The sequence below is a fragment of the Echiichthys vipera genome, assembly GCF_963691815.1.
Source record: "Echiichthys vipera genome assembly, chromosome: 15".
Taxonomy (NCBI): Eukaryota; Metazoa; Chordata; class Actinopteri; order Perciformes; family Trachinidae; genus Echiichthys; species Echiichthys vipera.
In genome coordinates this window covers 1,665,415-1,688,446 of record NC_139840.1, presented here as the reverse complement: position 1 = coordinate 1,688,446, position 23,032 = coordinate 1,665,415, and the positions used below count along the sequence as shown (strand labels likewise).

The following is a 23,032-nucleotide window of genomic DNA, read 5'->3' as shown; positions in this document are numbered from 1 at the left end:
TAGAGATTATAAGTCTTAAAGTTTATATGTAAATGAGTCCTCGAGGCAATTTAAGTCCAAAGCAACTGGACTTGGTTATTTGTCAGGAAGACGTTTCACCTCTCATCCAAGAGGCTTCATCAGTTCATGTACACATCTGACCAGGACCAGGACCAGGACCAGGGCCAGGCTGGGACTGGACCAGGACCAGGACCAGGACCAGGACCAGGCTGGGACTGGACCAGGACCAGGACCAGGAACAGGCTGGGACTGGACCAGGACCAGGACCAGGACCAGGACCAGGACCAGGCTGGGACTGGACCAGGACCAGGACCAGGACCAGGCTGGGACTGGACCAGGACCAGGACCAGGACCAGGCTGGGACTGGTCCAACTAACTGGTGTGGAGATCCAGGTATTTAACCTCTCACAAGGTCGATGATGTCACTGGGACCCTTTTTGCTGCGTCGTTAGAGTGACAGTCGTTGGTGGAAGTAGGTCTGGACTTGGTTAGTGCTCTATTGAGTCTTAACGACAGTCGTTGGCGTCACAGGTGGACGTTTGTGAAAAGTTGTTCTTTGAGGACTCCTTGAGTCGTTGACTCCAACGACTGTCGCACGAAGGGTTCCAGTGACATCATCGGCCTTGTGAGAGGTTAAATACCTGGATCTCCACACCAGTTAGTTGGACCAGTCCCAGCCTGGTCCTGGTCCTGGTCCTGGTCCTGGTCCATTCCCAGCCTGGTCCTGGTCCTGGTCCAGTCCCAGCCTGGTCCTGGTCCTGGTCCTGGTCCTGGTCAGATGCGTACATGAACTGATGAAGCCTCTTGGATGAGAGGTGAAACGTCTTCCTGACTAATAACCAAGTCCAGTTGCTTTTGACTGAAATTGCTTTGAGAAGAACGACGACCTGGACACACGAGAACATTCACAGGCTTATATATAAGTATTATTTTTTCTATGTGAGACAGAGAGGTGATGGACTCAGTTTGAAGTGTGTGCTTTTATATGTTCAGCCCGGTCTGTGTGAATGAATGGAACCTGGACTCTGTAAAGCGCCTTAAGCTCTGAGAAAGACGCTTTATAATTCAAAGCCATAATAGTTGTTTTGTGCATAATTATAAAAAGTCCCTGTAAAAGATCCTCCGTGTTTTGACTGGGAAGCCAAATAAAGTCCATCAACCGTGTTAAATCTTCAATAAAGCTTCAGTGTTATTGTTTTTGTTCCTTTGAGTAAGTCGCATCTTTATTCGCTTCAACAAAGAACGAACACAAAACAAAGATCACGTCTCTAAAATGTCCAGCGGTGCGCGGAGGACTGTGAAAGAGGAGCACGCATGCGTTGTCACTCACCTGAAACAGGGAAGAGAGATGATAGTTTCATAAAATCTCCACGTGGCAATAAGGTCTTCCCTGATTGGATTGGTGGAATAATATCGCCAGGCAGACTTGAGGTGAGAAAACAAAACAGCAGAAATAATGTCGCGGTTGAAATGGACACAACAGCTGGAGCGATGGTGCGAGGAGGTTGCTGGTTTCTCACCTGGATGAGCCCGGCGGCCGGATGTCTGCGCTTCTCAAAGTGCTTCTGTCTGTGCTGCTCCTGGACCTTCAGAGCCAGGCCTGAACCCAGAATCCCCTGCAGCAACAAAGCACAGTGAGCCGCACGAATGACCACGACAGCACCGTTCATCACACATATATCTTATTTAGACCTTGAATGCCGCGTACATAATCGTCTAAGGGTGCTTTCACATTAGGACCTGTTGTCTCCATTCAGTTCCCGAGAACGATTGTTTCAAGGAGGCGGAGGTTTCAGTTCCTTCAGTAGACCAGAGCGATCCTTTCGTGGTCATTTACCCCGATATTTTGGACAGAATGGACGTCATCGTGTTTGTTTTGGTAAGTTGTGTTCAGACTTGCATCGTTCCGTGCTCGGGGGCGCCTGAACTGTTCCCGAGATTAACTAAATGATCAGGGACTTTGAAGCCAATCGTGCCCGGTAACGGGCCAGAGTCCCTGGTGTGGAAGCACCTTACATTGAAGACACATGGGGTGCCCGCTAAAACCACTGAGCCATCAGGCGCCCCATGTACAGAGGCTGGAAGTGCTGGACGCAGCAGCCCTGGTTCTCTTTCCTGTCACTCTTCAAACTGTCCTTTGAAACAACGGCATGAAAAGGCCAAAAATATAATCTGAACTGCTCCCCAGATTAACCAAATGATCAAGGACTTTGAGGCCAATCGTGCCTGGTAACGGTCCAGGGTTCCTAGTGTGAAAGCGACCTTTAATTGAAGACACATTTGGGGTGCCCGCTAAAACCACTGAGCCATCAGGCGCCCATGTACAGAGGCTGGAAGTCCTGGGAGCGGCAGCACGGGTTCTGTTTCCTGTCACTTTTCAAACTGTCCTTTGAAACAACGGCATGAAAAGGCCAAAAATATAATCTGAACTGTTGCCCAGATTAACCAAATGATCAGGGACTTTGAGGCCAATCGTGCCCCGTAAAGGTCCAGGGTCCCTAGTGTGAAAGCACCCTTACATTGAAGACACATTTGGGGTGCCCGCTCTAACCACTGAGCCATCAGGCGCCCATGTACAGAGGCTGGAAGTCCTGGGAGCGGCAGCACGGGTTCTGTTTCCTGTCACTTTTCAAACTGTCCTTTGAAACAACGGCATGAAAAGGCCAAAAATATAATCTGAACTGTTCCCAGATTAACCAAATGATCAAGGACTTTGAGGCCAATCGTGCCCCGTAAAGGTCCAGGGTCCCTAGTGTGAAAGCACCCTTACATTGAAGACACATTTTGGGTGCCCGCTCTAACCACTGAGCCATCAGGCGCCCCATGTACAGAGACTGGAAGTCCTGGACGCAGCAGCCCGGGTTCTGTTTCCGGTCACTCTTCGAACTGTCCTTTCAAATAACGGCGTTCTGAGCAGTGTTTGACTTCCATGTGTGGAGGAAACCCACGTGGAACAGAGCATCGGAGATGACGCGCAACGCGTTGTTTCCCGTCGCCCCGCTGTGCCGTTGGAGGTCGGGCGAAATGTGAGCAGTGTGTGCAGATGAACACACACACAAAAGACAAAAATAACAAACACAACATGATTGTACTGTACAGGAACGTGTACCCACTGCAGGCAAAGCGAAGAAGGACACTCCGATCAAAGCAAAGGTGCCGGCTAACAGTCTCCCAGCCCAGGTCTTTGGGGTTTTGTCCCCGTAACCGATGGTGGTCAGAGTGATCTGCAAAGGAGACAAAACACAGGAAAGTTACCAGCCTGAGTCTGCAAGGTTGACGTTAGCATGTAGCTACATAGCTTAGTTAGCAGTGGAATGACTTCGGAGACCATCAGAAATCACCGATGACGTCTTCTAAACCAAAAACTACACAATCAAACATTTCCCCGGCAGGAATCAGATGAAGTTGCAGCTCATGTTCGGACGTTGTGTTAAGAAACTCGTCTGTTACTCGTCTCCGTGACCTTCTGCATCGATCCGCTGAAGGGCGGCTCGGCGTTTCAAAGGGTTACAACATCATCTAGCTGTTGAAGACTGAGTGTGTTGCTCAAGGACACTTCAGACGCTTGCTGTCATAGAACTTGAACTGTGGTTCCCGTGGTTGAAGGACGGTCTCCTTAATGAGGAAACAGTGCTTCCCTGGCTGGGAGGCGTTCATCAGAGCACCCAGCTCTGCCAACACTGGACACCTCCACAGCAAACTGCAGGGGCCTCACTGACGTTTGTACTTCCTGTCTTCCAGATTGGATTCTCCGACATGATATCATGTTGTTCAGCAGCTGACTTTGAAGTTAACGCTCCCCAACGGCACATGAATGCAGCACGACATCAGTGGCTGAAAACTGATAATTGTGTTTTGGCAGGAGTCCCTCGAACGCATCGCTGCCAGAATGTTATTAGTTGATTTATTGCAATCTGTGCGCCGAGCTACGGCCAAATCCACAGCGATCTCTGAGGTTATCTCAACCGACAGGAGGAAATTCAAGCTCGTAGCAAAAACAAATCTAATTCACAAGTCATTTAATAACTTTAAGGGGCGGCTGTGGCTCAGTGGAGGAGTGGGTTGGCCTCCATTTGCGAGATGAGCGGTTCGAGCCCCTGGTCCGCATCTTGAAGTGTCCTTGGGCAAGACACTTAACCCCGAATTGCTCCCCGTGCAGCGCATAGGTGTGTAAATGTGGTGTGAATGGTTACATTAGATTCGATCAGGGGTGTCAAACTCGGGCCCGTGGGCCAAATCTGGCCCGGTGATAATATCCAGGTTCTGTGAGAGCTGGCCCGCGAGTATAAAGCTCATCCAAGTCTACTTTTCTGTTAACACACATGAGCATCCATGCTACCAGTCTCTGCAGACACACTGAATCCACCCCTCCCCAAAAACGCCCCAAAGAAAGATGGAGGACAGGAGCTTTCAGCAGATGATCTGTGTCTGAAGGTAAAGAGCTGTTTGTCACCGTGGCTGTGACCAAAGAATCAAACAGAAGAAACACCACGACAAGAACAAGGAGCTGCACTGGAAAGGTTCAACGTTACACATCTGGAGAGAAGGAACACATGCACATCTGCAGCCTTTTTTTATGTTTTAGTAAAGAAAGATGAAAACTCCACAAAAAAGTGATGAAACAACTAAAAACAGACACAAAACACCACAAAAACGTGACAAAACGACTAAAATAGACGCAAAACCCCCAGAGAAGTGGATTTAAAGGTCGGGACATGATGCGATGTAACGTACCAGCCCCCACCACAGGGCGTCGGCGTAGGTGTCGAAGTCCTGCGGTTTGGGCTGAGCGGTGGGGTTGTCGGGGTCGGACACGTCCATGGAGACGTCGTCCTTCTCCACCAGGTAGACGAGGAAAGACGCCAGGATCAGAGACAGGAAGCCGATGTACCAGGCTGTGATCAGCTCCTACACACACACACACACACACACACACATACACACACACACACACACACACACACACACACACACACACACACACACACACACACACACACACACACACACACACACACACACACACACACACACACACACACACACACACACACACACACACACACACACAAACACACACACACTGTGTTAGAGACCTTGGCCTGTGTGGACCCTGTGTTAGAGACCTTGGCCTGTGTGGACCCTGTGTTAGAGACCTTGGCCTGTGTGGACCCTGTGTTAGAGACCTTGGCCTGTGTGGACCCTGTGTTAGAGACCTTGGCCTGTGTGGACCCTGTTTTAGAGACCTTGGCCTGTGTGGACCCTGTGTTAGAGACCTTGGCCTGTGTGGACCCTGTTTTAGAGACCTTGGCCTGTGTGGACCCTGTGTTAGAGACCTTGGCCTGTGTGGACCCTGTGTTAGAGACCTTGGCCTGTGTGGACCCTGTTTTAGAGACCTTGGCCTGTGTGGACCCTGTTTTAGAGACCTTGGCCTATGTGGACCCTGTGTTAGAGACCTTGGCCTGTGTGGACCCTGCTTTAAAGACCTTGGCCTGTGTGGACCCTGTTTTAGAGACCTTGGCCTGTGTGGACCCTGTTTTAGAGACCTTGGCCTGTGTGGACCCTGTTTTAGAGACCTTGGCCTGTGTGGACCCTGTGTTAGAGACCTTGGTCTGTGTGGACCCTGTTCTAGAGACCTTGGTCTGTGTGGACCCTGTGTTAGAGACCTTGGCCTGTGTGGACCCTGTTTTAGAGACCTTGGCCTGTGTGGACCCTGTTTTAGAGACCTTGGCCTGTGTGGACCCTGTTTTAGAGACCTTGGCCTGTGTGGACCCTGTTTTAGAGACCTTGGCCTGTGTGGACCCTGTGTTAGAGACCTTGGCCTGTGTGGACCCTGTGTTAGAGACCTTGGCCTGTGTGGACCCTGTGTTAGAGACCTTGGCCTGTGTGGACCCTGTTTTAGAGACCTTGGCCTGTGTGGACCCTGTGTTAGAGACCGTGGCCTATGTGGACCCTGTTTTAGAGACCTTGGTTGTAACGTCTGAGGCGTGTTTTGTTTGGTCTAAAGACGTCACACAACCAAGGCTTAGCTCGTTCTGTCTGTGACCTCGTGACCCTGTCTGTGACCTTGTGACCCGGTCTGTGACCATGTGACCCGGTCTGTCTGGATGGGGGGTCTTCTCCTCTAAAAGACCGAGCCCCCGTTGGATCGGGGGTCATTCCTGCTAAACCCTGAGCTTCGTGAGGAAGCACGTAGAAACAGCTGATCGTGTTTGTTGATCTAACACCAGCCGGGTCCGTTCCTACCTTACTGTGAGCGTAGATGGCGGAGCCCAGCAGCTTCCAGGTCCCCCCTCTCCGGTCCATGCGCAGCATCCGCAGGATCTGCAGGAAGCGCAGGCTGCGCAGGGACGTGGCCAGCACATTACCCTGGTTACGCACCGCCACCACCGGCACCGAGGCAATCAGGACAAAGATGTCTGAGACAGAGGAGACACGAGATCCATCAGAGATCCTCCGCGCGAGGCTTTTATCAGCTCCGTAATGAGGCTGACACGACGCAGTCATTACGTCTTCTGTGTGGAACGATGAATGTGGAATTATCTGCTAATGAAAGCTGATTAAACATGAAACACGTCACTGAAAGGCTTTAATAAGATCACGCTGGAACACACGAGGAGCCGCTTCACAGCAGCGACACTGAACATTAAGTTCCCTCGGAGTTTCAGACATGTTACTAAAGTCACAGTGATCTTTATATGTGTGTTTTTAGTCCGTTTACCCAGAATGCAGAGAGGTTTGCGTGCGAACTTGAGCCTCCCCCTCCAGCCTTTGTAGCGACAGCAGCATCCTGCCGCCCAGATCCTCAACGCAAACTCTGCCCCGAAGATGAAGATGGCGAAAGTTTCCTGTTGGAAAAAAAAAACAAAGTAGCAGCATGAGCAGGGAATGGTGGTATTTATATATATTTTTATTTATATATATGAATGCATCCTGACCCAATGGGCCCCTCATCTGTCTACGTAGGAACAAGACACTCAAATTCAGTCTATTTTTAGTCATTTAGCATCTTTTTGTGGTGGTTTTCATCTATTTTTAGTCATTTTGCATCTTTTTGTGGTGGTTTTGCATCTATTTTTAGTCATTTTGCATCTATTTATGGTGGTTTTGCATCTATTTGTAGTCATTTTGCATCTTTTTTTGCTGGTTTTACATCTATTGTTAGTCACTGTAAGTTTCTATGTCGTGATTTTGTTTCTCTCTTTGTTCCTTTTACTTCTATTTTTAATCCTTTTGCAGCTAAATTTCAGTCTGACTTTATGGGCCCCAGGGTTTATGCCCAGTAGACTTGTTCAGTAATCCATCCATGTATATAAACATCTTCACTAGCGTCGCTGCATCTGGGGCTCAGCACCGCTGAAGATGACTGTGATTGGTTTAAAGAAATACAAACACAACTTCTCCGTCCTGAATGAATTCATGCAGCTGGACCAGAATACAGTGAGACTCTACTTCAGCCAGAGAAACCACGTCTCACAGCCTTGTGACGCTGTTCGACCCTGACCTTCACAAACACTGGTCCAGTTAGAGCGCAGAGCTGCGTCTGCACGTATTAAAATCCTGACGTATGTGTCCCTCTCCCTGCTGCAGGTATTCACTGTGTTGTTTTCTTCTTGTTTCCTATCAGATGAACTTTAACCTCCGCACTGGGAAACTGAAGAAAACCTTAGAGCACATGAAGAGGACTCCTCTCACCAGTATGACCAGCCAGTGTGCAGACACCTTCTCGTGCTCCCTGAATGTCGTCAGAATGGCCAGAATCAAACATCCCAGGACGATCAAGAACCTGCAGAGACACAAACAACAACAGCACTTATTACACGACAGCAGCAAACAGGAAAACACATGTTCACTTCTCATGTTCCACTGAGCAGCGTCTCAATGTGGCCACTAGAGGGAGCCGCAGATCCGTGCTGACATCAGACCCGAGGCCTGTGAGGCGGCTTCTGAACGACTGTTTGCATCGACTCTCTCACTGAAATGATACAAATCACACTTTTATGAATGTGTCAGCAGATTTTTGAGCCTTTGAAACCAACAGAAAAGTGTCATTTATGAAGTGAATCCATCGTTTATCAGCGTTACTTTATATATGAAATGTTTACGACCCGTCACTGGACCGGGAGGGTTTCACTCCTCGACTGCGCTCAAGGTCGGGGGAAGTTGCCTCTGCCCCTCTGGAGGGAAACATATTTGTTGCTGAGGTTGCATAAATGCAAGTTACACCAAATTAAATCACAGCGTCGTCCAAACCTGATTACTTTCTGAGTGACGCGCCTCCACAGGACGCACAGACGGGGCGACCCAGAGTCCAAACGAACAACTATACAACTATTTTTAGTCATTTTGCATCTTTTTGTGGTGGTTTTGCATCTATTTTTAGTCATTTTGCATCTTTTTGTGGTGGTTTTGCATCTATTTTTACTCATTTTGCATCTTTTTGAGATGGTTCTGCATCTATTTTTAGTCATTTTGCATCTTTTTGTGGTGGTTTTGCATCTATTTTTAGTCATTTTGCATCTTTTTGTGGTGGTTTTGCATCTATTTTTAGTCATTTTGTGCCTCCACAGGACACAGAGACGGGGCGACCCAGAGTCCCAAACGAAACAACAATATATAATCATTTTTTTATCTTGATTAACACCGGTGCTGCAGTCGCTCTACCGCACCGTTGTGACGAAAAGAGAGCTGAGGAAGGCAAAACTCTGGATCTACCGCTCAGTCCTGGTTCCTACCCTCACCTGTGGTCATGAAAACTGGGTCAGGACCCAAAGAACCAGGTCCAGGTCCAAGCGTGTGAAATGTGTTTCCTCAGGAGGGGGTCTGGAGTCTCCCTTAGAGAGAGGGTGAGAAGTTCAGCATCCGTGAGGAACTCGGAGTAGAGCCGCTGCTCCTTTGCGTTGAAAGGAGCCAGTTGAGGTGGTTCAGGATCATCTGGTCTGGATGAACCCTGGGCGCCTCCCTAGGGAGGTGTTCCAGGCACGTCCAGCTGGGAGGAGGCCTCGGGGAAGACCCAGGACCAGGTGGAGAGATTAGATCTCCACACTGGCCTGGGAACGCCTCAGGATCCCCCAGTTAGAGCTGGTTAATGTGGCCCGGGAAAGGGAAGTTTGGGGTCCCCTGCTGGAGCTGCTGCCCCCGAAACCCGCCCCCGGATAAGAGGCTGAAGATGAGATGAGCTTGTATTCGTAACCGTTGGAAGCCAAAGATATAGCAGATGTCACCTTTAATGCATTAAAATTGTTTTGTTTGTAGTTTTTTGGCTCTTAATTAAGCTGAAAACCGTCTAAAAATGTGTAATTTCCTCTCTCGGTTGCACGACGCAGCCTCCAGGAACGACATCCGGCCTCATCATCATTAAGGAGTTCAGAACCGTCTGAACTCAAACACGTCTGACTTCAGGCGTGAGGCGAAACCCAGAGAACGACATGAAAGTCAAAATATCTTCCTGCAGTCGGAAGTTTGAGCTTCACTGAAAACCTGTTTAAAAAGGTGATATGAGCGTGATCGTGACATCACAACTGCTACACACACACACACACACATGCACACACGCACGCACGCGCACACACACGCACGCACACACACGCACGCACGCACGCAAACACACACACACACACAAACACACACACACACTCAGAGGTAAAAGTAGATAAGTAAATAACAGCTCCCATTCAGTCACACGCACAATCTGGAGGGAGACGCCACCGCAGTGATGGCGGCGCCGCTAGACGCCGAAACACACAACAACGGCCGGATTCGTCTATAAATACCAAACTGCTTCGCTGGCGTAATCTTGTTGTAACAAGCTGAAAAAATAGTTTTCCATGGACGGACTGAAGCAACAGAGAGCGAGCTGCTGCCCACTGAGTCACCAGACGACTTAAGCTAACGTTAGCTCGTAGGGACCATGGGCCCCCGAGCATGGGCAACCCGAGCATGGGCCCCCGACCATTGGCAACCCGACCATCGGCAACCCGACCATGGGCAACCCGACCATGGGCCCCCGACCATGGGCAAGCCAACCATGGGCCCCCGACCATTGGCCCCCGACCATGGGCAACCCGACCATGGGCCCCCGACCATGGGCAAGCCAACCATGGGCCCCCGACCATTGGCCCCCGACCATGGGCAACCAGACCATGGGCCCCCGACCATGGGCAACCCGCCCCCGTTCTCCACAGAGTCGGGCTGCTCTCGTCCAGCTCTGGGGCCGGCTGATCGCTCCGCCCTTTGGCCTCCTTCTGGAACCCTCCCCCTGAATCATTCATGGCCTGTTGCGTTGCCATTAGGCCGCCGCGGTGCTGCACGGGCGTATCACCATGAATATTTTACAGCCTTCAGAGTTTTACATAATTCACCAGGAGGAAATGATAGTGGAGAGCCTTTGATGGCGTCCGGAGCGTCAGTGCGGTACTTCTGGGTCTGAGTCGTCTTCACGTCGTGTGTTTCACCAACACTTCCTGTCCCCGAAAATAAAAAACGGTCATCCAGAGGTCAGAGGTCGTCCTGGAGCGAGCGGAGGAGGTCGGTGTTAACTCGATGTGTTCCAACAGACACTGATCTGCAACACAGGTGGATTCCTGTTGAGCCTCAAACAGTTGGCTTGATGCAACTCACAGAGGGATGTCGACGCACATTAGACCGGACACATTTTGTGGTGGTTTTGCATCTATTTTTAGTCATTTTGCATCTTTTTGTGGTGGTTTTGCATCTATTTTTAGTCATTTTGCATCTTTTTGTGGTGGTTTTGCATCTATTTTTAGTCATTTTGCATCTTTTTGTGGTGGTTTTGCATCTATTTTTAGTCATTTTGCATCTTTTTGTGGTGGTTTTGCATCTATTTTTAGTCATTTTGCATCTTTTTGTGGTGGTTTTGCATCTATTTTTAGTCATTTTGCATCTTTTTGTGCTGGTTTTGCATCTATTTTTAGTCATTTTGCATCTTTTTCTGGTGGTTTTGCATCTATTTTTAGTCATTTTGCATCTTTTTGTGGTGGTTTTGCATCTATTTTTAGTCATTTTGCATCTTTTTGTGCTGGTTTTGCATCTATTTTTAGTCATTTTGCATCTTTTTCTGGTGGTTTTGCATCTATTTTTAGTCATTTTGCATCTTTTTGTGCTGGTTTGCATCTATTTTTAGTCACTTTGCATCTTTTTGTGGTGGTTTTGCATCTATTTTTAGTCACTTTGCATCTTTTTGTGCTGGTTTTGCATCTATTTTTAGTCATTTTGCATCTTTTTGTGGTGGTTTTGCATCTATTTTAAGTCATTTTGCATCTTTTTGTGCTGGTTTTGCATCTATTTTTAGTCATTTTGCATCTTTTTGTGGTGGTTTTGCATCTATTTTTAGTCATTTTGCATCTTTTTGTGCTGGTTTTGCATCTATTTTTAGTCATTTAGCATCTTTTTGTGGTGGTTTTCCATCTATTTTCAGTGCGGGCTGCCTGATGAGGTGTGGTTACTTGTTTATTTTAAGTCTGATAACTAAAGCCAGCTCACCTTTAAGTATTAGAACAGATTATGGTCCGCTGAAACCATGTGACCGTCCTGAGGTGACCCACCGCCATCATCACCACATTAATGTGACGGGTTAGAGTCTGTGATGCTGCTGGAACACTCCATTACCTGCTGCTGCCAAAGTAACGAAGCGTGGGCTTCAGCCTGTGCTCTGATTGGCAATCAAGCCTCTGAGAGAGAGAGAGAGAGAGAGAGAGAGAGAGAGAGAGAGAGAGAGAGAGAGAGAGAGAGAGAGAGGACAGGGGGGCTGTGGGGCTGGACCCGGCGTCTGCGGTGGAATTAGTGAAGTAATGGAGCTTTTTACCAAAGTGGGAGGTCGACAGTGGAGAGACACTCAGGGGGAAATGGTTCCTTTGCCTGCAGCAGGTTATAGATCAGGCTGGGTAATGGTGATTTCCACAACAACAAGAAGCTCCTAATGCAGGGGCGGACTCTGAGACAAAGGGCCCCTGGGGCACAGAGATGTGAGAGGCCCCCTACTCTGTCTACACAGGAACACACAAACTCAACTGGGTCATTTTGCATCTTTTTGTGGTAGTTTTGCATCTAATTTTAGTCATTTTGCATCTTTTTGTGGTGGTTTTGCATCTATTTTTAGTCATTTTGCATCTTTTTATGGTGGCTTTGCATCTAATTTTAGTCATTTTGCATCTTTTTGTGGTGGTTTTGCATCTATTTTTAGTCATTTTGCATCTTTTTGTGGTGGTTTTGCATCTATTTTTAGTCATTTTGCATCTTTTTGTGGTGGTTTTGCATCTATTTTTAGTCATTTTGCATCTTTTTGTGGTGGTTTTGCATCTATATTTAATCATTTTGCATCTTTCTGTGGTGGTTTTGCATCTTTTTATACTTACAGAATCACTTCAATCCTGTTTCCTGTGCCTGAAGGCCAGAAGCTGATTCCACTTCAGTCGGTTCAACTTGAATGTAGCCGTGGAGGATGTTAGTGTTTGTTAAAGGTCATGAGTCGGTAATGATGAGAGCAGCCCACCTGTGCAGCCTCTCTCTCCCCATTAATCCACTTTATATCCCTGTGCCCAGCGGAGCCTCGGCCCCACTGGGCTCCCCGATGGTGTTACCACCCCTGAGGATTCCTAACAACCAATTTGCAGGCGAGATTCAATAAAGAGAGTGCAGACGATGCAATTCTGACAGTTAATTTGCTCGGCGCTATGCAAACAGTGGTGGGAAAAAAGGACAGCGAGCAGCAGCAGCAGCAGCACGGCGTTAATGACTGCAGTCACAAGGACGAGATGAGAGACGGGAGGATCAGCTTCGCACCACGATGACAGCCAGTCGGCACTGAAAACGCCTCGCTGACGTGGTGAAACGGAGCTGATCAGGCCGGGTGTCGGCTGCAGTTTGACAGCTGCACTTTTCTGATTCGCTCAAGAGACTCCGAGTTTTATGAGAGCAGGAGAAAATATATAAAACCGTCATCCACACGATTTAAACACGGACTCAGTGAAAAATAAAGATGGACGTATGAATGAGAAGGCTTCTCCCAACAGGCGACAATGACCTCAGAACCGCCGTAGGCCTCGTGCTCGTACACGTGCGCACGCTCGTGCTCGTACATGTGCAAACGTGCTTTACTAAAGCCCACCTCTCCCGAACGGGCCGTGGACGGCAAGCGTGCCGCTCCTAGACGTGGTACGGTTGCACTCACACTGGTCAAAGGAACCAGACTTTAGCCGTGAAACCTGTTTGGGCACGGGACGGAGGCACAGTCGGAGTGCGCCCTTAAACGTTACTAGATGAACCTGAACCTCTGTGTGTGATATTAATAAAAAAGAAATGACTGGATCGGCCTCATTCATCCGATATCCGATCCAAAGTATCTAATTATTGGGTCTCTGTAAATCATAAATAAGTCACATAGTGTGGTCTGGAACTTCATGTAATGTGTCTTGAGATAACTTTTGTTATGATTTGGCACTATTCATTCATTCATTCATCTTCAGCCTCTTGTCCCTGTCGGGGTCGTGGGGAGGCTGGAGTCGATCCCAGCTGACATCAGGCGTGAGGCGGGGTCCACCCTGGACAGGACGCCAGTCTATCACAGGACACATAGAGACGAACAGAGACAGACAACCATTCACACCTACGGGTGATTTAGAGTCATCAATGAACCGAACACCTGCACGTCTTTGGACTGTGGGAGGAAACCGGAGAACCCGGAGAAAACCCATGAAATTGAAAATAAAATAAAATAAAATGTAATTGAATATGAGCCTATTTTACCAAATAGGCTCCAATTACAGTCGTTCTAAAAGTCGACCCAGGTAAAAGATAGTTCTAGTTTTTTATAAATGAAGCTTAAGCTGCCTTTTATTTTATGTAATAATCATAATAACAACAATAACAATAATAACACAAATCAAAATCATTTCATTCACTGATTGTTTGAAAACAAACAAACAGCCAAAGTGCTCTGCTGTTGCCTAGCAGCGGCGGCTTTGATGTTGAGGGGGCGGAGCTTAAAGAACTGCCTTTGATCATAATTCTATGTAAATGAGATCTCACTCAGAGTTCCGTCACATTCTGGATCTGCCTCCAGACCTGAACGGCTGCTGCACACGAGCTCACGTGGCTCCGACCAGGAAGGACAATAACTCGGTTATTCAAGGGATTCTTCGACGGACATTCAGGACAGAAAGCATTCAGAAGGAACAACAGCCACGATGGCCCTCTCAAGACCAGCATCGCCACAGACGGACGAGTCAGGAGCCGTGGATTTGTGCAATTATCTGATCAAATCCTACTTCAAAAGGATAACCCCCGAACAGCTGGAGCTGTTGAAAACAGGCACCGCAGATGACCCCACTAAAATTGTGCTGGCCGAACTGCTGCTGGACATCATACGGTCCTTGTCCAAAGCCGTGCTGAGAGCTCTCCAGGGCCAAACTAAAGTGTCTGAGGAGGACATTCAGTCCTGTGTGGGGGACGCCGTCTCACGCAGTTTTTCCGACGTTCTGGACATCAAGAACCCGATCCAGGGTATCAGCTCAAATCGCTTGTCGAGTTTGCTCAGCAGAGACATTTCAGAACACGTCAACTCTTCTCTGGCGAGCACACACCGCATCACTCCCCCCCGCAGGCTGAACACTATGATTGAATACGTCTGCAAACTGTTGAAGGCCCTCACAGCCAGAGTCAAAACACCTCTAATAAAGAGGAGAAGACCGAATCCGACCGCCTCCCCCAAAAAACTCAAGTCATCAGACCACAGGCAGGCATCAGCTTCACCTGTGGATCTGGACAACCCCAAGGATCAGGAGCGCTGGCAGACACCAGTTATACCTTTTAATCGAGAAGACCCAGACAGAGAAGACAACAGGCACACGGCGGTTACACCGTTGGAACTAGAAGACCCAGAAGACCTAGAAGACCCAGAAGACCTAGAAGACCCAGAAGACCTAGAAGATGATGACCACGGACACACAGAAGCCCCGGTGGAGGCCACACCAGAGGACAGGATTAGAGACATGATCCAAGAGGAGGTGACTCAGATCTTTGAACCTCTTTTGGATGAAGAGTCGCGTTCTGAGTTGACGCTGCGATCCCAAAGCTCCTCTGACATCGAGGCTGTCGTAGAAGACATTGCTGACGACGTGAGGAGTTTGAAAGACGTCCCAAGTCAAATAACTGAAAAGGAGGACCTTCGGTTTAGGAAGAGAGCAGAGAAGAGGATCAAGGCCTTTTTTGCAAAGTATTTTACCAAACAGTGGATCACTCGTAACGCGAGAGAAGTGGTGGACAAATTCGACCTGGACCCCAAAGAAGAAAGCAGGAAATCACCGCAGCAGATCACAGACCTGGTTCCCTCTCTGCTGGCCGAGGAGGGTGAAAAACTAAAGGATGGAAATGAAGGTTGGGAGATGACAAAATTCAAGAACATCTCCCCTCTCAAAGTCCAGACGTTCACACAGGAATTCAGTGATCTCCTCTACGGACACATCGCAAATGGAACAGAACCAGAGATGAATCCAGGAACGTCAGGAACAGTCTCTTCCTGCACGACAGTTTGTGTTCCTCAGTCAGATGCTGACATGTACGCTGAGATCCAGGACAGAGCGTGGAGTTTCCTGGCACTGATGAGTTGGTGGATGAACACTCAGGTCAACACCCACAGTGACAGATTGATCACAGGTATAACAGCCAGTGAGTTGATGCCACCTACAGAGTCACTACAGTGCTCCATGGGGCACTTGCCTGCGTTGACTGGTGCATCGAGTAAAGCATCGACCGGTGGAGCGACCGTCTCAGTCACTAAAGAGACACTTGCCAAACTTGCGGCACAGCAGGAAAAAAACAAGCAGTTCATCGAGGCGTTTGTGGAGCAGCTGGTCGGGCGGGCATACAGGAAAAACAAAGTGACCTTTACCTGCTCAAACCCCGAGGCCATCATGAAGCACCTGTTTGAAGTCATCTGGGCAAAGGTCCAGGGTGTAGACTTCCACGCCACCCAGAAGACCTTCAAGAACCTCGACAAGACCATCTTCCAGGACCTGTGCAAGAAGTGGGGCAACGAACAGATGGTGCTGATCTCCCTAAAACTAGGGGAACCAGCACTTGAGAAGTTCATTGCCTCCTCTGTCAGACGTCACCTGAAGACACCACCGGAGTCCAACGTCATCCGCAGACTCTTCTCCGCTGTGGGCAGCGCCATCTCCAAGTTCTGCGGATGTCACCGCGGGAATCTGGATTCCTCCGAGTGGTCCGACAGGGCCACATTCAATGCCGAGTGACTCGGTTGTTGTGCATTAATGCCGAGTGCATCGGTTTTTCTGCACGCAATGCCGAGTGATTCGGTCGTTGTGCGTTCAATGCCGAGTGATTTGGTTGTTCTACAAACGCCGAGCGAGTCGGTTGTTGTGCATTAAATGCCGACTGAATCGGTTTTTCTGCACACAACGCCGGTGAGCCGGTTAAAAACACAAAAAAGAAAAGAAAACCAAAAATAAAGTCTCTTTATCTCCCTCATCATTCGCTGTAATGTCTGCTGATTCAGTCTCATTCATAAATTTGGGTTTTGTTTGTTTGGGTTTTGTGAAAACGACGAGTTCAAAGTGAGTTTGCCTCACACAGAACACATCGTGATGCAGGGGTTTGGGGATCGGTGTGTGACGACGGTCTCAAGGAATAAACTTAAGACTTGAAACACTGGAGTCAGGTTAAACCCTGCTGCGTCACATGCAGACGTACAAATGGTGCCAAAAATGTTAAAAGCCAACGCTTTCTGCCAACAGGGCTGCACCCCAGGCACACGCCCTGGAAGTCTTTTTATAACCGCACACGTTCGCTCATGAAACAGGCGAGTTCAGCACATTTAGTTTGCATCCGAACGGTCCACGGGAACAACAAACAGGGCAACAGACGAAGGGATAAACTGCAGCGTCTCACTTCCTGTCCTTCTCTCCTCCTCCTCCTCCTCCTCCTCCTCCTCCTCCTCCTCCTCCTCCTCCTCACACCTTCACTGATGACTTGACAGCTGGATTACTTACTTTATTTATTAATTTCGGACAGAGTTCACGCAGCCTGTCAGGAGTCTGCTGTAATTTTTCCCTTCCTTTCTCTCGGGGGACACTGAGGGCGACCTCGACATGAAGGTCGGAGTTGCTGCCGTTTGCAGCGATCCCTCCCGGCAGGAGGGCGTGTTGGGAGTGATGGATTTCTCCTCCAGCACCTCCCTCCCTCCCTCCCTCCCTCCCTCCTGCTGCTGCTCAGCGGTGGGAGAGGAGGAAAGGAAAATGATTTGGGGATCTGCTGAGGATGCAGAACCTGGTGTTTGACCGGGACTACCCTGACCCTGACCCTGTGTGTGGTGGCCCTGGGGGGTTTCCCATCCCATCCATGCGCTTATGCATTTATCTTTGTATATGAGTCGTTAATGATGCTATTTTTTACAAATTCTCTGCATCCAGATGAGACAAAAAACTCAAAACATTACGGGTATAAACACATCAGCAGGTGGTGAGTCCTTAGGGCCAAATCTAATCTAATGTCACATCTTGATAACGATATATCAGGAAACAGCATCAAAGTCTGCTGATGCACTCGTGTTGCTGGACATTTGCAGGATAATGCAATAAAGTACTGTGCTTAGCTTTTCGTTAGATATCACACGATGTTTAATGAAGATACATAACATCCGGTAAGTGTTGAGATATTTCGCTCTGGACCTGAAGAGCCACAGCTCGGGCGTAGAGCTGTTTCAGAACCTCCTGCTATCGAATTTGTGGGACATCTACCCTGAATTCACTAGCAGGAGGTTCCACTTTGACAGTCATTCCAGTGCACTTTGCCTAGTTGGAGGTCCAAAACTTCGGATTTCCCATGACACTTGAACGCAGCACGAGCAGCGCAAGTGAAAGGAAGCGACACTGACAGTCAGGAAGCTCTGCAAATCGTTTTATTCAGACCAAAATGATCGATCAGACTTGAGTTTCAACACCTGGTGGATTTCTGTTACACTAGCAGGAGGTTCCACTTTGTGCGCTTTGCCTTGTTGGGGGTCCAAAACTTCGGACTTCCCGTGACACTTGATCGCAGCAAGAGCAGCGCAAGTGAAATGGAGCGACGCTGACAGGCAGGAAGCTCTGCAGTTTCTTCCGTTTTTTTCTTAACAAAAGGTACAAAAATAAGTCTTTGCGCCGACTTTCTCAGTAGTGTTCAAGCAGAAAAAGGTTCTCGTGTTCGTAAAGCAGAGTTAGCGTGACGAACTGCGCCATACGCTCATTAGGAGCATATTAACCTGGTGATTGTAATGAAGTGCCCCTCACTAAGCTGCCTCTGAACAGCGTCCATGTGAATGACGTGATATTTAACTGTCTCCTCTGAAGGCGAGCCGCTCTCTGCATGTTCACTCTGCCTCCTGTTTGTTGTCTGAACAACACAAATGAGGTAATTAGTCAAACTAATCTGGTTCATTAGAGCCAATTATGGAACATTTGTTCATTTAGGCGTCACAGAACGAAAAAAACACGCCTCAGCTGCAAAACCCCATCAGAGAGTTTCCTCGAGGAGATTCAGAGTAAATCCTGCGGAGGTTGATTGCTCACCGGCGCGTCAGCAGCCGGACGGAGACGATCACAACGTCTCGTGCAGTCGTCCCTACATGAAATCATCTGAGGCCCCGCGGCCTCCTGGGACCAAACTCCGCGGTTGGGAGAGATCAATGAAGCTCCCTTTTAATCTCTCCGCCTGTGTCTGCTCAATAAGGATTTATGGGAGTTCAGCACTCTGTGATGTGAACGAGGACGACTTCCTGACGTTTGTGTTCGTCCGCGGATGAAGTTTACGTGCTGTTCTTGTTTCTGGTTTTGAGATGAAAGGTGAGGTCATACGGGGGTCATTACATCATCACCAGGGAGGTTCGATTAGATTTAGCCTTAAGGGCCGTCCACACCAACACAACTGTAACTATACTGGTTTAAAGAGCAGGGATCTAAGTTAGAGAACAGTGCTGATTGTGACAGAAGAGAAGACAAAACTGTCGTCTGGAGACACGGATCCGTCACGGCGTTATTTTGCATCTTTGCCTTGATTGTGTTAGTTTACATTGCCGGGGATAGTTTAACTTGTAGCGGCACAGTGCGCCCAAATAACCACAGAAACAACAGCAACAGAGTCCTGGAACTTGTTGACATGTTTACAGATCTTTTCCTGAAACACATGAACGCCTCTCCACCGCAGAACAAATGTCATTCTTCCATACTTGGTGGGTTTTTGCCATAATACACAGTATATCAAGAAGATAAGATTAATTCATTCATCTTCAAACTCTTGTCCCTGTCGGGGTCGTGGGGGGCTGGAGCCGATCCCAGCTGACCTTGGGGCGTGAGGCGGGGTCCACCCTGGACAGGACGCCAGTCTATCACAGGACACATAGAGACGAACAGAGACAGACAACCATTCACACCTACGGGTGATTTAGAGTCATCAATGAACCGAACACCTGCACGTCTTTGGACTGTGGGAGGAAACCGGAGAACCCGGAGAAAACCCACGCAGACACAGAAGAAGAAGAAGAAGAAGAAGAATTACTTTATTAATCCCACACGGGGAAATTGGATTTTTTTTTTCACTCTTATTATTATACGTGTTACACACACAGACCTGAAATACACACATGCACAAACAGGGCCTATACATGCAATTAGGGAGAGATGTTAGAGCGAGGGGGCTGCTAGTGACCAGCGCCCCGAGCAGTTGGGGGTTCGGTGCCTTGCTCAACAGCACCTCGGAAGTGCCCAGGAGATGAACTGGCACCTCTCCAGCCACCAGTCCACGCTCCATACATGGTCCACACGGGGACTCGAACCAGCGACCCTACGGTTCCCAGCCAAGTCACCTATGGACTGAGCTACTTCCGCCCCGGGAACAGGGACAACATGCTCCACACAGAAGGGCCCCAGCAGGGATTCGAACCAGGGACCCTCTCGCCAGTGCTAACCACCGCACCAACAGAGTCCTAGAACTTGTTGACATGTTTAACGTTCTTTTCCTCCAGCCTGAAACACATGAACGCCTCATAAAGATGAACCCTGGGCGCCTCCCTAGGGAGGTGTTCCAGGCACGTCCAGCTGGGAGGAGGCCTCGGGGAAGACCCAGGACCAGGTGGAGAGATTAGATCTCCACACTGGCCTGGGAACGCCTCAGGATCCCCCAGTTAGAGCTGGAGCTGCTGCGCCCGCGACCTGACCCCGGATAAGAGGCTGAAGATGAGATGAAATATCAGAATATAAATGTTAAAACCTTAAATCTGAAACGCAGTACAGGAGTTTATGGAGTAACAGGAAGTGATGAAGGCCATCGCTCACTCATCAATCAACCCGATTCCTCTGACACCGTCGTTCATCAATCAGCCGCGGCTCGCCGTCACACCCGTGGCCTGTTTCCAAGTTATTAACGGCAAAATGAAAAATCACACCATTAAGCCTCCCAGAGGGGGGGTGGGGGGGGGGGGGGTGAGAGAGCGCCTCACACACTCGTGCAGCCTCTTTTCTTAATGAGCGCCGTTTGTGTTTGTTTACCCGAGTTATGAATCCACAGTTATCGATCCAATTCCTAAGCCATGAATTATCATCATCGCCGTCGCCGTCGTCTGCAGGCAGCGGGCGTCACGGCGACCGGGCGTCTCCGAGTGGAATTGAGGGAAATGGAAACTAATGTGATGTCGATCGGGTTTCACCTCGACACGTCAACGACGAGGGGCGGCGTCCTGTGATTGGTTCTCACGGGGCGTGAGAGGACGAATGTGCATCCATTTATTTTACTTTACCACTTTCCACACACACACACACACACACACACACGCACACACAGGTAAAAAACACACACACACACACAGGCTACACACACACACACACACACACACAGGTAACACACACGCACGCACGCACGCACACACACACACACACACACACACACACACACACACAGGTAACACACACACACACACACAGGTAACACACACTTTTCAGTATCTGTCCAGGTGAGAGCCACACACAGACACACAGGTAACACACACACACACACACACACACACACACACACACACGAAACACATACACACACACACACACACACACACACACACACACACGGTTAAGTTTAGTCTAAAGGTGACGGTTAAGTTTAGTGGTTTGTCTCAGTTCTTCCAGGAGTTGAACCCCCGGTCCTCCAGGTCAGAGTCCTGAGTTTTGGACCCATGAAGGACGCCCACTGGACTCAGGAGCCGTCCGTCCTGCTCTCTAACAGACGTAGGGACGACACACCACACACAGTCCCCAGCTGTGTCGTTCAGCGTGGCGTCCAATGAGCCAGAACCGTTTCACTGAGCACGGGTGATCAGCAGAGAGCCCGACCCGGTCTCCGAGGGCCCCGCCTGCCAAAGGGCTGTGATCTGTCACCTGAGCGCCCTTGTGGCCGCGGAAGCCATTACTGGCACGACGGGAGGAGCTGTAAGCAATCAGTGTCAGCATCAAACACATGCACACACACACACGCCGCGGCGGCTCGCTGGTATCTGTCCGACTCTTTGTCCGTCCTCTGACTCAGTCCCTGCAAAACAGGGAAGGAAACCCTGTTCGACCAGAGACTAGGGACAATCTAGATACCCATACCCGGGCAGTGTTTCCCAAAGAGCAGGTAGCAATGTGTGGTGCAGGGCCGTACAGGGACCTTTTGAGGGGCAGGGGCTCTGACCGCCCCCCTGTACAGAGAAAATGACTAAAAATAGATTTAAAATGACTAAAAATAGATGTAAAATGACTAAAAATAGATGTAAAATTACTAAAAAATAGATGTAAAATGACTAAAAATAGATTTAAAATGACTGAAAAAAGATGCAAAATGACCACATAGATGCAAAATGTGGCGCTGAGAGTGCTGGGGGAGACTGCGCTGCGACCTTGGCCGGTCAGGGAGGCGAGGCTCATTAATCCTGGGACTGAGTGCACACACAGCCCCGTCCCACAAGAGATGGATGACGCAGACGGACGGGAAGAGAGGGTGAGGCGGGTGAGCCGGAGACGAACATGTCATCATGAAACACAGAAAAAGAAATGAAAGTGTTCATGTTCATGTGTTCGCACACTCAGCAGATCTCAGTGACGCCTTCTGTGGTCAACATGACACGGCTCACGCGTCTTTTCTGTCCCATGATGCACTTGACCTCTTGATCCGTCAAATCAGCGTTTTGTGGTCCCATGAAATGTGTGTTCTTGTGTTTATGGTCATGAAAGCTGGGTCAGGACCCAAAGAACCAGGTCCAGGTCAGGACCCAAAGAACCAGGTCCAGGTCAGGACCCAAAGAACCAGGTCCAGGTCCAAGCGTGTGAACTGTGTTTCCTCAGGAGGGGGTCTGGAGTCTCCCTTAGAGAGAGGGGGAGAAGTTCAGCATCCGTGAGGAACTCGGAGTAGAGCCGCTGCTCCTTTGCGTTGAAAGGAGCCAGTTGAGGTGGTTCAGGATCATCTGGTAAGGATGAACCCTGGGCGCCTCCCTAGGGAGGTGTTCCAGGCACGTCCAGCTGGGAGGAGGCCTCGGGGAAGACCCAGGACCAGGTGGAGAGATTAGATCTCCACACTGGCCTGGGATCGCCTCAGGATCCCCCAGTTAGAGCTGGTTAATGTGGCCCGGGAAAGGGAAGTTTGGGGTCCCCTGCTGGAGCTGCTGCGCCCCCGACCCCGGATAAGAGGCTGAAGATGAGATGAGATCAAGTGAAACAACGTGCAGGTCTGCGACGTTCTTACCACCAACGCGACGGGACGGTGTGTGTCGTCTCCGCCACCATTACTCTCTGTCCTTTCCAGAAGGAACGCCACCGCGCCGGCTCTGTGGTCATTCTCCCATCAGTCATCAGTTCGTTTCATTTCTGATTTTGACAGCTCGTGTCAGGTTCATTGATGACTCTAAATCACCCGTAGGTGTGAATGATTGTCTCTCTCTGTTCGTCTCTATGTGTCCTGTGATAGACTGGCGTCCTGTCCAGGGTGGACCCCGCCT

The 23,032-nt window shown here is 49.3% G+C and overlaps 1 protein-coding gene across 1 annotated transcript in view; it reads right to left on the bottom strand.

Moving 5' to 3' along the window:
• Positions 1–23,032, bottom strand: part of kcnq3 (potassium voltage-gated channel, KQT-like subfamily, member 3) — a gene marked incomplete at both ends in the record, with an annotated part of 80,585 nt that overhangs the window by 16,694 nt on the left and 40,859 nt on the right. The window contains 7 exons of the mRNA XM_083928067.1: positions 1,331–1,425; positions 1,521–1,616; positions 3,114–3,224; positions 4,735–4,908; positions 6,247–6,419; positions 6,722–6,848; positions 7,696–7,786. Coding sequence (XP_083784193.1) covers positions 1,331–1,425; positions 1,521–1,616; positions 3,114–3,224; positions 4,735–4,908; positions 6,247–6,419; positions 6,722–6,848; positions 7,696–7,786 — 867 coding nt within the window. The remainder of the gene's footprint in view (positions 1–1,330; positions 1,426–1,520; positions 1,617–3,113; positions 3,225–4,734; positions 4,909–6,246; positions 6,420–6,721; positions 6,849–7,695; positions 7,787–23,032) is intronic.